Source organism: Limanda limanda, chromosome 2 (genome assembly GCF_963576545.1).
Source record: "Limanda limanda chromosome 2, fLimLim1.1, whole genome shotgun sequence".
Taxonomy (NCBI): domain Eukaryota; kingdom Metazoa; phylum Chordata; class Actinopteri; order Pleuronectiformes; family Pleuronectidae; genus Limanda; species Limanda limanda.
The window spans coordinates 13,805,066-13,822,121 of NC_083637.1; the positions used below are offsets into that span (position 1 = coordinate 13,805,066).

At 41.6% G+C, this 17,056-nt stretch overlaps 1 protein-coding gene across 5 annotated transcripts in view; it reads right to left on the reverse strand.

Moving 5' to 3' along the window:
- Positions 1-4,863: 4,863 nt before the first annotated feature.
- Positions 4,864-17,056, reverse strand: part of ctnna2 (catenin (cadherin-associated protein), alpha 2) — a 260,226-nt gene continuing 248,033 nt past the window's right edge. For 4 of the 5 annotated variants that reach the window (XM_061092617.1, XM_061092608.1, XM_061092600.1 and 1 more), the window contains 4 exons: positions 15,606-15,787; positions 13,795-13,900; positions 6,962-7,096; positions 4,864-5,151 (listed from right to left, as the gene is read on the reverse strand). In XM_061092617.1, coding sequence (XP_060948600.1) covers positions 4,864-5,151; positions 6,962-7,096; positions 13,795-13,900; positions 15,606-15,787 — 711 coding nt within the window. The remainder of the gene's footprint in view (positions 5,152-6,961; positions 7,097-13,794; positions 13,901-15,605; positions 15,788-17,056) is intronic. The other variant, XM_061092625.1, reaches the window with a different exon arrangement.

The following is a 17,056-nucleotide window of genomic DNA, read 5'->3' on the forward strand; positions in this document are numbered from 1 at the left end:
CTCATGGCAATCCCTCATCCTCGTCCTCCTTCACTGACAAGAGTGAAACTGGTAAAATAACAGCCCCCCCATCCCCAATCTGTCCATCACTCTAAAGGTCAACACAGTACTGAGGCCTCAGTCCCCTTCTTAACTGTTCCCCCTACAGGGAAACTGCCATTACACAAACATCTCACAGATGACAGTCGGTTGCATTAGAGAGTCGGATTGGAGGGACGTGCAGGAATAAAGACTGTGACACATCAGCACTCAAATCTATGAACTTTAGATCTGATCGTCTTTCCAGGTATAAACTGCTCGACAAACCAGGGATGTTAGCAGAAAAATACGAGAGGAACAATGCGGTCATTTTACATTAACGATGATACTGTGTGTCACCGAAGCCTGGGCCAATCATCAGTGACTAAACACAACCACCACACCCTGAGTTTAAGTTGCTCCGCGGAGGAAAGGAAAAAGGTTGACTTCCACCAACCTTCACACCTCATGTGAGTTTCAATTTTTTTTTCTGATTGTTCATGTTCTCTTCTTATCTAAACTTCTGCGGAAACTCTGACAGTTAACAAACAAGCTTGCTAACCTGCTAACAAGCTGGCTCACTCGCTAACATGTCAATACATTTGTTCACTTGTCAACTTGCTAACAAGCTTCCTGGCCTACTAACAAGCTTAATAACTAACAAAGACATTGCTAAGTTATCAACATGTTTCCTAACTTTCTAACAAGCTAGCTTAACATGTTTGCTAACTTTCTAACAAGCTAGCAAACTCGCTAAATTGTAGCATGTTTGTTAACTTGCTAACAAGCTAACAAGCTTGGAAAGCTACTAGATTCAGTGAATAGAATAAAGCCCTAACTAACTGTTAGCACACTTGTAAGCTTAAAAGGTTTTGCTTCCCTCTGCTTAATGTCTCTTAATTGATTTAAGCTACAAACAACAAAGCTTCTTAAAGCAAACATCTTGAAGTAAGTGTTTTGCAGAGATGTGTTGAATTCTGCTTTGTCACTGCGACCGAGCCTGAGGACTTTTTCTCAGCTGTGAGTGTCCGAGCCCGAGCTACTGGGACCTTTTCATACTCTCTCAGAGATTGAGACATTGTGCCGGGGGAATGGTCGGATTATCGACCGTCCGCCAGGATCACATTTTTGCTTTAATCATTTCGCTGTAAGGCCAAAAACCATTTACATCCTCCTAGTCTGGATATTTTAGATTGGAAACACAGAATGAGTCATACAGAGCAGTATGAATCTGGGCAGCCACACTGAAACGTCATGCCCACTTGACCTCCTCGGGCACATTCAAGGAGTTGCGTTAGAGCAGAAGGAAGCACGCAGAAAGAATTACTGGCACAAGGCTTTAAAAAGAGCAGAGAGTGTGTGTGTGTGTGTGTGTGTGTAAAACCAGACTTTTGTAATACCCTTGCATTCAACGGAGATCCTGAAATTCCTAGATTCCCCTCATCTGATGGCTAAGACAAAACAGGTTTGACCCTTTCATGGAAGAACATCTAGAGAGCTAAGATTATAAATAAATAAAGGAGGCAATATCTGGGTTTCATTCCGTATCTCCCCAAGACTGTCTGCAGTGAAACAGTAGTCGAAACGTGTCAGTGTGTTTGAGCTCTGACACGTTTGCTTTACAAAAAAATATTGAATTCTGGTTGTTGTATTGGAAATGTGTTTGCTCACATAAAGGAATCCAAATGAAACTTAAACTCTGTGGCTCTGCAGTGCCTCATTTAGACGGAAGAACACAGCGATCTCCCCAAATTGTTTCTGTTTAGGTGACGGTATTTATGGTTTTCCAAAACAAAATAGAACAAGACTCATCAGGTCCAATAAAGATGATTGGACTCCACTTGCCGTGATTTAATGTTCATGTTGCGTTATAAAACAACCGCAGCCATAAAAGAGGTCCCCGTACGATGCTGATGTCCATCTGCGCAGATGGCAGTCTCCTGTGTCCTCGGTGTCAGAAGGCGCCTGACACCAAAGACCGAAAGCCAAAACCGTATTGCAGCAGCTGGTTGTACGCAGTTCATCACCATTCTGCCTCAGGGACTTTTAAGTGATTTCTCTCTCCGTCTATTTTTATAGTTGGTCCGGGGGAGGTTTGTTTAACTAGATTAGAACATTGTTTTAATCCTTTTAATACAGCACATCCAGTGTTGACAACGCTCAAATCACTGTATTTATATCCTACTTTTCAGTGGCATTTCAGTTACTTTCACTTCTTCTTTAAAAACTATTTGTTTTTCATTTAAAGAGGAGAACAGGCCATCAGCCAGCATGCTGTGTTTCATTTGGATGGTGGAGACAGATACACAGGGATTAATGTAGTTAGACAGCCAGGAATGAATCCCACCATTTGGTGGACCGTGTCACAACCTATTTCCGAAACCCAGGGTACTCTGGATACGGATGGATGCCTGATGCATGTTGAGTTTAATGGTCATTTGCAGTACAAGGTGGATACATAAAGAGTGAGGACCAAGCTGCTGAATTATCTAATCTAGTGCCGTGTGAGCCATTGTTGGGACAATAATACTTGTTGTTGCTTGTGATTTGATTCAAAAGAGATGAAGGGATGAAGGTCATGTTAAGCAATCAGCTGATTTGCTCTCTGGGTTTTGATGGCAGGGTCGGGCTGGTTATGCCCTTAATATAAACTCATTCACTGGAATCACTTGGCATGAAGGCAGGGCTCAGTGGTTGCCCAAAGACCAGAGAGCTGTACAAACATCACATGTGTCGTATCCACACTGATGACTCTTTGCTTTTTGAGAGCTCAGACTTTTATACTCACAGCCCAGAGGGTTGTGGGGTTTGCTGCCTTGCTGACTAGGCATGTTTTAGGCTGCAGTTGAGTCCAGCTCTTTAAATGCTCTTGCTCCAACACCCCTGTACTCTCCTTACTAACTCAGTGGGCTTAAGAGAGATTGACACAGACTTCAGTGGTCAGTGCTAGCTTATGTACCTGACACTGACTCAGCAGTTCAATTTGAGATACAGTTTGGACTGCTCAGTAGATGTACGACAATCTATCAGAGAAACTCTATTTTAAGGAACTGTAAGCTTGGAACCAGAATTAACCCCTCGTTCACGACTTCCTCTGCACTCAGTGCTGCAGTTTACTCTCAATACTGAGATTGAAAGAGTTTGGACATTCATCTTTAAATACTTGTTTCTCTTTGGATTACATTATGTACATTGTGAGGGTACTGTTTCCCCCCCAGGAGTTCTGACACTCAATTGATGGAGGGTGAATATATGGCAGTATAGATAGACAATGATTTGAGTTGAGGTTGATGGCAAAGTCATAAATCTTGGAGGCATTTCGTCAAAAAAATCATAAACAAATTGAAATGGGATCTTGTCTAGTGCTAGATGAGTTCAGTGATCACCAAAGTTCTAACATTTCAACCTCTGGCGACCACAAATGTTTGTACCAATTTTAATGGCAATCCATACAACATTTCTTAACATATTCCAAATTTAAAGTGAGTAGGATTCATTTGGGTTCTAAACATGTCCGTACGAAATATACCTCCATTCTATATGATGGTATTTTGAGATATTTCAGTTTTAACCAAAACGATGGACCAAGTGACCGACTGAACAACCTCACAGCCACACAGCTGGCATTCCTAAAACCTATCATATGCAGTCTGTATTTTATGTGCATCTGGCAAGTGTGATTGTCAGTTTACTTGAAGGATGAGGTCCAAATATCAGCAACAGCACTAACACTGCTGACCTAAGAGCAATTACCTCAACTCACAGTGAAGTAATGGGGCTTGACCTACAACCCTGAATCAATATGCCCGTTCTTGTAAGCTTTTAGTACTAATAGATGTTTGACTTCTTTCCTCCTCTGGAATCTTTCCACCTGCAGCTCTCGCATGGTAATCTCTAATGATTATGTCCGATCGTTCCAATTATTCAAAGCAATCCCTGCTGTAGGACTCACATGTTGATAAAGCAAGAAAGACGCATGGACCTTTGAGGGTCAAGTTGAGGGATTTATTAGAGAAGGGTGAATATAAAGGTACTGTATGCAGGGATTTCTATTCTCTGAGCAAACCACAACTACTCAAACCTCTCCGTCTATATTTATACGCTACACAACTTCCAATCAAGGTCATCGCAGTTAGTGATGTATTAATTAAATAAATGAATTTAAAAAGGCAATACAACAGACCATAAGTGTCCTTTGGAAAAAAACACCATATGGATTATTATTATGATCGTCAGGAACAAGGAAACTACTTGGATGCTGACACTTCCAGGTATCTTTAACATAAGTTATTCCTATCACTACAGGTTAACATTCAAATTGAAAAAAAGAATATCGAGGGGGAGCATATACCAACATCGATATTCCCCCTTTAGAATAACTTCTCTACTGAACCATTCAGAATTTCCATTCAGACAGTTTAAATGTGTATACAAGCAGCCAGTCAGTAGCACGTTAATGATATAGCTAGAACATCAACTGCCACAAATTTTTAACATGACACTCTTCCTCCCCTGATATGTTTCCTTTTTTTTTTTTCAACTCCCATATTTTCAAAAGTATTGTTGTGTCACATTTTGGCTCTCACATAATTAGCTACAATAAGACCGATAAATAGTGTTGGGTGTGTGCTGGCTGCCTGTGAGCCACGAGGCCCACAGTGTTCCAGGGAGCCGCAGTGTGGCAGTTTAATATGTACTGTAGTCCTCCTGAGATGTCACCCAGCACACACAGGGCAAACAGAGGCGGGGTAACACAATGTAAAAAGGGACTTTTTTTCTTCAACTTGTCAGCGTCATGTTTTGTTGTTTTTCTGGGGTACGTATGACGAGGTGTTTCTTTCTTTCTTAGAAGGAGTCCATGGCCTTGAATTCACTGAGGGCCTGGACGGGGGAGATGTGTTTCTTCTGGGAGCCTCGTCGAACACGTGTCTGACACTCCTCGGGTTTCTCCCTTTTTACCAGCGGCTTCTTCTCCGGGGCCTTCATACGCCAAGACACCACGGGGGAGTTGACCGCCGCTGTTCCGTACACCTTCTGGTACTTGGTGGAGGCCACGTAAGATGCCTTTACAGTCAGCACCACTGCGTTCATTAGGTTCTTGGCCGACTGGATCAGGGAGGTGGCACTGTCCAACTGCAGGAGGGCGAGGGACAGTTGGAAAGGGTAGAGAGAGAAGCATGAAGGGTCAATTCAAGTAAGTCAACGTGTCTGTTACAAGGAAAAGTGCAACACTTTCTTGAGCAAATAAGGGCTGATTAGGCTACATACAGCACCTAGGAGGTCTGTGCCACGACAGGCAATTAAGCAGGATAAAAACATGGCCATAGCTATATGACATCTTATTTTAGCAGCCCTTAATTAGCAGAGACAGGGGTCAGGTGTACCTCTGTCTCCGTCTGTTTTGTTTGGCTGACATTTAAGGGTCGGCGGCCAGTGGGCCTCCTTCTACCTACTGCTGAGACGAGTCAACTGTGCAGATTTAATGAGCGTGGACTCCAGCTGGCCACCATGAAAAGGTTAAAATCTCAGCAGGACTCGCAAAACTCATGCGAGAGAAACTATAATAGAGTCCTGAGAAATCATGAAGAACTGTTCTAGCAACAAGATGCATGGAAATCCAAAGCAAAGGTAAAAACCCAAGTCAGGTTTTAATTTGACGAACAAATCAAACTAAGATAAGATAAGATTTTTTTGTCACCTACACATTTATACATGGTCGAATGTGCAGTGAAGTGTGTTATTGTGCCTGCATCCAGGTTTAAAATAGTAAAATAAAAGACACAATATAAAAATAACACAAAGCAAGATAAGTCATCAAAACTGTGGGATTTCTCTGCTTTATCCCGTGATAGAAAATTGGATTCTTAAATCCAGTGTAATGGCGGATGCAGAGTAGCGTGAAGCTTGTATCTCCATTTAAAATCTGTGTATATAAGGAACTGACTAGAATTATATCGTGTTCCAACAAATTACTTTATTCTTAAATATCCACAGACATACTTCCAAAGCTCTACAGGTCTGAAGGGTATTCTTTTCTGAGGTCAAAATAAGTCTCTTCAGTTTTATGAAGACAGAAATGTTAATGTGGAATATTGTACTCTACAGTATTTCTGTCTGTCCTTCCACTGTGCTACTTGGGATTTTGTAAATGTTCTTCCCTTAAAAATCAAAATCTGCTTCAGTAGGTTTTATCTGACAGTGTGTCAAATGCTGTTAAGATTGTAAAATGTGAACTTCTGATTTGAGTTGGGTTATAAACAATAAATGAAAACTGACCTCAAACCTGTTCAAGGCCAAAAGCAAGCGTTATGGGATAAGAGTCTAATTGTACCTTTAGCGGTGATTATCAGGTTCATGAGGCATAAAACACACAAAAGGAAAAAAAGCCTGCAGTGCATCTTCCTGGTATTATTACCTGGTAATCGGTCTGAAATAATTGCGTCAGCATTAATATGCATGACCCTTTATCTGGTCTCCCAAGCTCTCTTTTGACCTTGAATTAAAAGGTTCTACCACCAGCAGTGCATGGCATGACATCCAGTGACTGAAGCCTTTTAGTGTATCTATGGCATCACTGATAAAAACTGATCTGTATAGATAGACTGTACGAAACAGACAAACCATGAACGTACCGCACCCCCACTGTCCTTTAATAAGACAATTGCTTGTCAGTTGTGCCGTTCCACTGATTTAAGCAAAACATTACGTATACGTAGTATAAGCAGAGGGAAAATAAATGTATTTTTAACCTAACTTAGAGGCAAATATTAAACTGGTGATCCTTCATGTCCAGGTTTTATGTCATGGTGACTGTTGAAAGTGCAGTTATGGCCATTCAGGTAAGGATTTGGTCTTGTTTGCCAACAATAACAGCTCAGTAGCATTTCCAACATGGCTGCTGTGTGGTGAGGCTTGTCTATGATATGACTTTTAATAAACTTACCCCAGACACAATGAGCTCTCCGCCCAGGTTCTGGACCTCAGCTTTCACCTTGCTGCAAATGTTGAGCTGATGGCAGTACAAGGCAATTCTCTGCAGGTAGGCCAGCAGATCCTGCTTGCACGCTGAGTCAGGGCACTGATTGGGAAAGAGACACAAAGAAGAACAGTCAAAACACACATAACATATCTATAAGAAGTCATTCTATGTGCGCTAACATGAACATGCAGTGGTGTCTATATTCTGACTTGGTGGCTGTGTTGCTGAGGACCAACAGAGGTGCAGTGTTGACAGTGAAGTTTATTTTGTATGAGTGGTTGTTGACATTGAGGGACGGCTATCACCATGGAAACAATGTCTTATTATGGACTGAGAACTCAGCAGTTTGTCAGCAGTTGAGCCTGACAGGCGACGTAGTTGTTATTTGACAGTCAGACAGAGTCTAAAATTTTTTTATCATTGAACCATCTTCTGGATGTATAGGATGTATGTTTATATTGACATAAATAAGATGGAGATGTGTATTCTAAAGTGTTAAATCTAAAGTTGAGGCCTTTTTAAAGCAGAAAATAAAAAAAAAAACAATTGCAACAGTAGGGTTCCAGTATTTGGTTTGCTAGTTAAAGATCCAGCAGTGCTACTCCAGAAGTAAAGAGCCCACTCATACAGTGCAGCAAATGGACCAACAGGGAATACGAGCAGAGTCTCCTCCGGTCTCCTACTATCACACCGTTTGCCCCTGTTATTCCATCTGGAAGTCTTCCAGGACTCAGCTCTGGCCCAATAAGCTCCCAGTGGGTTAAGAACACTGCATCAGCTGCCTTAACACTTTGAGCATCATTTTGTAGCAACACCTTTCTTCTAGTCATTAATATTAAACGGTCCTAACTAGGACATTCTGCAGCACAGTGTGGGGAAATGCACAGCTCATTCCCTTGGCCTACTGGGCAGAGGGGGGGTCGGCAAGTTGAATTTCAAGCGTGTCATATGAATAAACCCCCTCTGGGACCATCAGCTTTTCCCAGCCGCCCATATTCTCTCCTTCCCACTGAGGAAGGGCCTCTTGTTCCAAGACTAATAGTGATGATTGGCCACAAGTGCTTCTCAGCGCGGGTCACAAATACAGGGAGTAAAACACAGTTATACTATAGGATTTGAAAGAGCAATTCAAGGAATTACATTTATAGTTATGGCTGCTATCAGCACAGGACTTTCACCGGCACAGTAAATAAGACCAGAGACGCCACCAGCACCAGTTCCCTCTCACTAAGTGCCACTAACTGCAGAGTGAGGCCGAGCTGCTCGCCCATAGAGCAGCCAGTGAGGCAGAGGGAAGCTGCTCCTTGGGCTTTTTATCACTGCACCGCCAGTCCTGGCTAGCATCACAGCTAACTGCTCTTCACGCTGCTGGCACACGCACGCACACACACACACACACACACACACACACACAGACACACACACACACACAGCTGCCCCAGGCAAGTGCACTACAGACGTGACACAATTGCTCTCCATTGTACAGTTGAATAATAGTCCATTTCTTCCACAGATTTCCCGTGGATGTAAATAAACTGTATGGCCCATTACTTTGCCAGGCCCATTGACACGCTAACGCTTCCTCTCCCTCTCTCTCTCTCTCTCTCTCTCTCTCTCTCTCTCTCTCTCTCTCTCTCTCTCTCTGCATTTAACACTGACTGACTTCATGTCTCCTTGTGAAACTCCTCCTGACCTCAGCACTTCTCTCCACATTTCAGGAAGTTAATTTTTTCTTTTTTTTGCGTGAAAAGAAATAGGTAACTAGTTTTTTTTTTTTTTTGTGCGTCTGCATAATTCGGCTCAGAATGAATGAAACATGCTCCCCGTGGATAATTCCGGGAGATGATGTGAACTCCGGTGCCGAGATGAGGGCAACACACTATCATAGTGTGGCAGTCTGTCAAAACACCAAGTCACACCTCACCCTGCTGCTGCATTTTAAAACAGGTTGAGACTGACCTTTTCTAAATTATTCATTGTTAAAAGAGGCAATATTAACCTTTGTGTATTATTCACATTTCTGCTTCTTTCCAATTCTATGACTGGATAAAGGAAATGACAGAGGAGAGTTATTCAAAATGAAATGACTGTGACAGATTTAAAAGGAGCATGTTCCGCGCTGTTACATGATCTTTCTTGGAACTGACTGGAGCACCGCTGTGCCTGTGATGCTGAGCCCTCACCTGTCAGTTACTTCAACAAAGCTGCTAATCTTTTTATTTGCTCATCCAGTCTCTGGCACCGTATCCACCAAAGACATGTTGTACATTATACAGAAACCACGTATTTCCTTTAAGTAACTACCTTATGGAACTTCATTCCACCAGCTGTCGTTTTGTAATAGAAAAGGTCAAATGAATCACTAATACGTAACAGAACAATCTGGTGCTTCCATTCATGACCACTTTTCCAAATATTCTGTTCTTTGTATAATTACACTTTACTAAAATTTTCAATCTGCTATATTGGTGTTGCATTGGAAGCTGTGCAGTCAGTCTGTGATGGGAGAACCTTTCAAGTTCTTACTTATTAATATGAAGAGTAAAATGTAGCAGAGTCAATATGAGAATTGCGGCTGGTTGCCATGAACTAACTTTGACAGAGTGAATGATGTAACCCCGCTCATGAGCTGAATCTGTGGTCTTTTTGCCTCATCTTAACATATGTAGGGATATTGCGCGATGCAAAAACAATGTCATGACCTCAGATTTATGTGTGTTGGACCCACAGAGAAGTAACCCTGTGTTGATAACGTAATGAAAGACATTAGTATTTGTCAAACCTTTTTTTTTAATTTTCTTTTTAATTCTTACATCCAAAAGGATCGGGTAAGAAAACAACATAATCTGTCTTATTTATTATCAGAAATATGACACAAGAAACTACATTGTCACTGAAAAAATCCATCTTGGTACAAACTGAGCTGCTGTACTTCTGGCTGACAGCTTTTACTCACAATCAATCTTTATAGATAGTTGGTAATGACAACTCTCAAGTCAGTCCCCATTAAACTGCAGTTTCTGTTTTTACTGAGAAGCCTTTTAATTACACATCATTCACACTTGGTTTCACTGCTGTCAGCGGAGGCTACAGGAGATTTGCTCTTCTTGTTATGGACTCAGTGGGACAGAAGTGTCTGCTGTGACAACGAAAGGGAAACCTGGAAGTCAAAGCTTCAAACTTTGCATCTGTTTAGCAGCGTTTATAATTAACAAACTGACAGTTTTAAGTGACGCGGGACATTTGCTAATGTCCAAACTTGAATGATACCCGAAACTTTTCTTGATGTTATTAAAGCCCATCAAACAATTCTATTATAGCCTACCATGAATTGATTCCTTTATTACAAAGAGCAGTGTCGCTGTATACACTATGTGTCAGTCCCATATCTTCAACAACGTCCCGCTGCCGTAAACAGTCGCATATATTTTAATGCCCAACAAAAAAGAATCGCCTTAAATTGTAATACTACTACAAGAACATCTGCTAAAAACCATTGAAAACAACATCTCTTACTTTTTTGGTTTATATCTTTAGAAGTAATGAATGGGCTTGGGCTGTCGGTCCACACTTAATGTATGATAATAATAATATGATAATGTATGTCTCACACAACACACCGATCATCAAGTTTTAATGTAATGGCTGATGTATGTAATTTTGACTTTGCCATAGATAATAGCATTACATTTTAAATCACAACCAATGGATCAGATTGTTTCATTAAAACCATCTACCTGTTTGATTGGTGGGGCAGATAGAAGTAGCTGCTCATTTCTCTGTGCAACCGGTTTACACTGTTTACTGCATATTGTGTGTAGGAGGGGAACTTAAAGAACGAAGCAGAGTGGGGGGAAAGGAGAGGGAGAAATAGAGTAGAAAAAAAGGCATTGCCGGAGTGAAATGGGGTGAGTTGCCTCGAGGGGTTTTTCTACGTCAAGTGCTGTGCTTAAATGACTATGAAAGAGCTCACTGTCCTTCCACACAGAATTTTCTTCTGCTTCACATATGCTCATCAATAGGGCTGATGTGGAGTCATAGCAACAAGGTTTGCTACTTAAGGGACCTGCCTGCAAGCAGCGAAGCAGCCTTTATTCTTACTGCGGACCGGCAGCGCTGTCAACCAGTACAGGTTGGCCACTAGATTGTGTAAATGCAAAATACTTGTACTCCTCATCCAGTATAAATATAAATGTACTGTTATTTGTTGTGTAATGCCAATAAGATGCTTGATAAGAGAAAACTTTTGCTGTTTTATCTATTACTAATTAATTCCGTTTCCTTTCTGGGATGACAAACAGATGTCTCAAGTGACTCACATGAAAACACTTTCATAATAAATTTCATGCAGGAAAAGAAAAAGGACCTCAAGCCCTTCTTTATTTCCTAATCGTAGCTCTGATTTCTGGAAGTGTAACAGAAGGCTCTGAATATTTAGTCAACACTGGTCGAGGAAACATTTAAGTGAGAATTAAAAATGGCAAGCCACCTGCTCTTTCATTGCAGCAACTGTTGATTCAGACACAGGCTCTGCCAGTGATTTGCCATGTGACAGCTTCACTCCCACCTAAACCCTGTTAAACACTGATCATCACTTGGCAGCCTACAAGCCAAGAAGTGAATACATAAGCACACGCAGGGAAACGTGCACGCTAACCTCGGCCTTTCTGTCCCAGATCCTGCCCTGAACGCACACATAAACCGTGAAACAGACCCGAGACCAGCTTTTCGAGACAAATGTTGACACACATGGAAACGCGGAACCATGTTTATGTACAAGGCGACTTTTCATCGCTTTGTTTGTGCTAATTGCTGCACAACAGACAGAGTTGAGCCTGAAACTTTGTTCTGTCATGCAATATGCTGTGGAAAACAGTGACTAAAGCCTTCTGGTCAGTCCAAGGCTTAGAATAAATTCCGGTCACTCAGACTGACGAGCATTCTGCACTGTGCTAACAGCAGAGGGTTTGCCAATACACTGTTTTATTGTGAAGTCAAATATTGTCAGATTAGGGCAAGAGATGAAGAAAACTCTCAGAAGAAGAAATTATCTCCTCATAATGGTATCTAACGCCAAGAGCAACATTCTTCTCTGTGCACACTTTAATCTTAACATGTATGCACCTCGAAATTAGAGGCGTACAGTATGTAGTACCCTGTAAAGTATCAATGAGCCCAAAATGTGTTTTTCAATTACTTTTCAAGAAAAAGCATTTGGAAAAGTTTTTCTTTGTTATCCTCCTGCATTTTGTTTATCCTTTATTTTACCAGGATATACCAGAATCCTATGAGCATATCTTATAACATGTGTTTGAAAACGATTTCCTGTGCCAAGCAAAGACCTTTCTCCTATCCAACTTTCTACTGTCTATATTGAATATTTTCTCCACAAACCTTGGATTAATATCTTCACCTCAGTGGGGGTGTCTTGCAGTGATGAATACACAGATACAGTAATTATCACCAGACACGGCAGGTTCCCTCAGCTCGATGGAGCTCAGTGTCTTTTAAGTCGTTGTTTAGTTTTTCTGGCCTGCAGCTTTGCCGTTTCGGGTTTTAGTCTCACTCCTCTCATCAGCTTCCATATACAGCGGGCAGCAGTTTTCCACAGAAATGCTCTGATAAAGCATAGTGTTCCCTTTCTGCTCAACACTAAAAAGGCCGACAGACAGAGTCAGCACCGAGCTGGTGAATGCTATAGAGCAGTTGGTTCAGTCGAAGAGCTCAAAAACACGTTTTGGTGAAAATTGTAAATAAGCCACTGTTTGCAGACATGTTTGTCATATTATCTTTATAAAGATATATTTTAATATACTAAAAGTGCATGTTGTTTACTCGGCTCGATACATCGTCCCACAGTGGCTAAAACTATACTTTTTCAGAGGTATGATTCATTCATCGTCTAGTTATCTATATTGCATGGAAATCCAAACTCAAAAACACCATTTTGGGGATTGTATATTATATATAATGTATTTGAGTATAAATTTGGCACATTGTAGTAAAGATGAAGCAGCGTTGTGGGGGATCATATGTGTGAAGTTGCTGGACGTCAGAAAAAACATTTGACTATTGCAATTTGACATTTTTGAATCACTGCGAAAGAAGCTCGGCATGTGATGCCGAACTCACCGATAATCATTCCGAGGGTTTGGTAGCAAACAGCAGTAGCAATTACGATGACAACATGCTGCCTTAATAAATCAGTGAGTCTTGTGCCCGAGATTATTCTCACTGCTTATTAGAGATAGACTGATTGAAGAAGATTATGCATGACCTGGAGTGCTGCTAGCATTCTGAAAAACCTCCCACTTAATTTGCTGCGTGCACGCACACACACACACACACACACACACACACACACACACACACACACACACACACACACACACACACACACACACACACACTAGGAATACACACCTATTTCTTTTCTCTCTCATCCTCCCTCAGCACAGCACTGATTGATTAGATATTGAAACTGGTTTGTCAGCGTGTTTTAGAGAGGTACTCATCTGATAATGAATGCAACACCTTGGTTGGGAGCTAATTATATTAGAGACAACTTGGTTCTGCTGTTTGCTTTCATAGAGTCGGCCCCATCGGGAGACAAAGTCACGTGACAACACAGCCCACCACTCCAGCTAGGCTCATCAGTGCCCACATTGTAAATGTCCAATGTCCACGCTTACTCAAAACTGGTAATGTGCTCTGCAGCTACAGTGACGCAGCCAGGGACTGTTTCCGGCTGATTTAAAGTATAGCAATTGAATTAAAGTGGATGGAAGCAAAGTTACCTGATCTGCAACAGCACGGGCCAATTTGTCCATCCTGGAGCCAGCCTCTGCAATCTTCTTCGCAGCGTTGATCACATCTGAGGAGTTCTTCAGGGGGCCTTTGCCTCTGGGTAATTTCAAAGAGTGATAAAGAAGGACAAAGTGAATGTGGGTGGAGCTGCAGAGGAAGAGCATATGCAGAGCTTGCGTTCGAAAACGGAGCTTAACCCTGTGACACACAAGCTTGTGCAACAGCTAATTTGCTGTGGCTGTCAGGGAGAATATTACATATTGAAATCAAGACTGAAATGGATGTAACAAATTCAGTTTATCTTTGAACGCTTTGTTCACAGGGTTGATTATAGCAACGTGGAAAGAAACCAAAGACTTGTAATTATCAGAAAATAAAGATAATAATTATAATCCAGCAACATTGTGAAAAAAAACCTTGGCTACTAGCCACTAGTGCCCTGTGAGGCACAGTGTGACAGAAAAAAAGCTGCTTTCACACTTGCACCGCAGCCCTGAACTTTCCCTCCACATTACCCAGAGGAGCTCTGTGTGAGCGTAAATGTTGAAATCAGTTGAACCTGACATTAATTGGACATTTCTGCACCAGCTCCCTGGTACAAAGCCTGTTGAGCCAATGTGCAAACACATCAAAAAGACGGTAGACGTAGACGGAGTGCGAATATGATGAAATGATGTGATGAATATGAGAACTGGCGTATTGTGATTTCGTTTTCACACCGTTCAGCCACAGTAGCCATTTCTTATCAAAAGCCGAAATCAGTGAGAATTCAGACAATCGGACACTAACTCAAGTTGAAGACAATAACTGAAGAGAGGGAAATAATGGCCAACAACTTCGCCTGTGTTGTGTTTTCTTGAATTGCAGCGACAGAGAGTTAATGTGGCTAAGATAAGCGCGTTTGTCCGGATGAATTGTCAAATTTTTTAGTCAGTGTGAAGCTGAAGTTTCCACTAAATTTGTTCATGCCGATCTGAGTCACTGGGGTCAAAGCCAAGTGATAATAGTCCAGTTACAGCACCACTTCCATAACCACTCATGACTAATCGCACGTGGCTCTGAGTTTGATTTATTCTCTTCTGTTTAGTTACTTCCATGAAATGCTTTTGCAGAGTGGATTGCAACTCGAGACAGATAACACATTAGTGGGGCATTAGGGATTTCCCAGATATAGCTGAGCGACGATGGAGGAGATTGAAACAAAAGCTGCCGGCTTTTCGTAAACATAAGCAAACAGATGATCTATTAGAGTATTTCTTGGAGTCACAACATCCGCATGTAGCCGCTTTACAACTGAGGTTATCTGAGTCACTTCGTATTTCGTAATGCAAAGTTTCTCAGAAATCCTGTTCCTGTCACTTAATGCACGTAAATATAGTAACTGAATCCTTTTTCTATAAAAACAATTGCTATAAAAGAAACCTATATTTGAAAGATAAACCCTTAGAGAACCAGCTGCTCCCCTCAGCTCTATAGAGCGTCTCAGTATTTTGCAGCTCATTGTTTTAAGAGCTTTTCTGCTTTGGTTCAATCTTACTACTCTGTGGTTGTTTACAGCAAAAATCATCAATATACTAACTCTACGCTATAGAAAGCGCCTGGCTGGTGAGCAAAGAGGAACATTAGGCAGCTAAAGAGCCAGATAATACTCTCTGGTGTTTGTGTATCAGTTAGATGCATAATTAGGCAACTATTTGCTCCAAAATTTGCCATATGAACATAAACATTTTAGATTATATACATGTTCAGCTTGTTTCTGGGACATCTCTGGTTTTTGTTGCTTAGCATGTGTCACATTTACCTGGTGAAGTCAGTCATCTCCATCATGATCATACACATCTGCTTGGCCAACACGATGATGTCGTTGCCATTGTCGTCCCACTTGGCCACCTCTGCATCCAGCTTGCACTTCTCCTGTCTGAAGCTCTCCACCTGCTCCGCAATCTTGGCCTTCTCCTCCTGGGGAAGCTGCGCCATGATGGCCTGCAGGCGACATGGAAGAGAGTGGAGGAAACAAAAGCATTAGAAGGGAAAGAAGAGGTTATTACGTGAGTAAATTTGAGCCGAATGAAGTAAATGCCAGAGGAGAGAAATTGAGGTAAAGGGGGGAGATAAGGTTGTGGAGGACAGAACGATAGGGAAATGAGGGAAGGGGTGAATAAGAAGAGGGATTAGTTCAGGAGAAAGAGTATAAAGGGAAGTGTATGAAAGGCAGAGCCGGAGCAGCATTTGTTCTATTTTTTTCTGACCAGACCATTTTTAATCCGCCCTACAAAACTCAAACATTAAGTTTAGAGTCTGACTATCCCTGCCCTTCTGAAATGCTTCAAAATAAAGTTCTAAACTTTACATTTAATGACTGGACCTTTTCAAACCCCTTGACATCTTATACCCATGAAGAGCAAATCCATTTTGCCTTCAATTTTTTTCTCAATGAGAATACATTTGCTCGCTCAGCGGCCTTTGGGGGCAGGTACAAAACGGCATAAATCTTTTGGCAAGGTCACAGGCGCAGTAAGGACCCGGTATTATTTGGGAGATAAATGTATAATTACCTCGGCTTCTTAGACCAAAGAATGAATAATGCATTGGTTCAACATTATGTCAGGGAGGTGAGATGGAAGGAAGAGTAACCTGGTTTCCATTAGGTCGATTCTATTGACTCAAGAGGCAGAGAAAGAAAAGCGAGTACAGTAAAAAAAAAAAAAAAGTTACCATCTATTGTTTTTCAAACTCATGTATTATTGACTTTCCTCCAAGAAATGCTATTCTCTTAATGAGATAATCGCCCTTGTCCTCCTTTTCCCTCGCTCACAGCAAAGCTGGTGTGTGGGGGTGCGGGCTGAGCTCAGTGAGAAAGTGCGTCACTTTGCTCATGTCTCCTGATAGAGGTGTCAGGAGGAAAATGAAAAGAAAAAAAATGTGATGACTTGTGCTCCTGAAATTCTTTTAAAGGAAATAAGCAGGAATTGGAGGGACTCTAGTATTGAAAAATACAAATTTAAATTACAGGTAGAAGCATGGAGGCTATACCTTCTCATCCGAGGCCAATGGATTTGTCGAAACCAGGGTATGACTGGATGTGTATGGTCAAAGTGAGAAAATGAGAAAGTAGAGGGAAACTTTTGTAGAGCTGCGATATGTCAATTGGAATATATAAATGGCTACGGCAGCCGGTGTCATTCCTTTATCTGTTTGCTTCTCTGCTGCTCTCTATGCTCACACTGACGGTATCAAAGTCCCAATAATTCT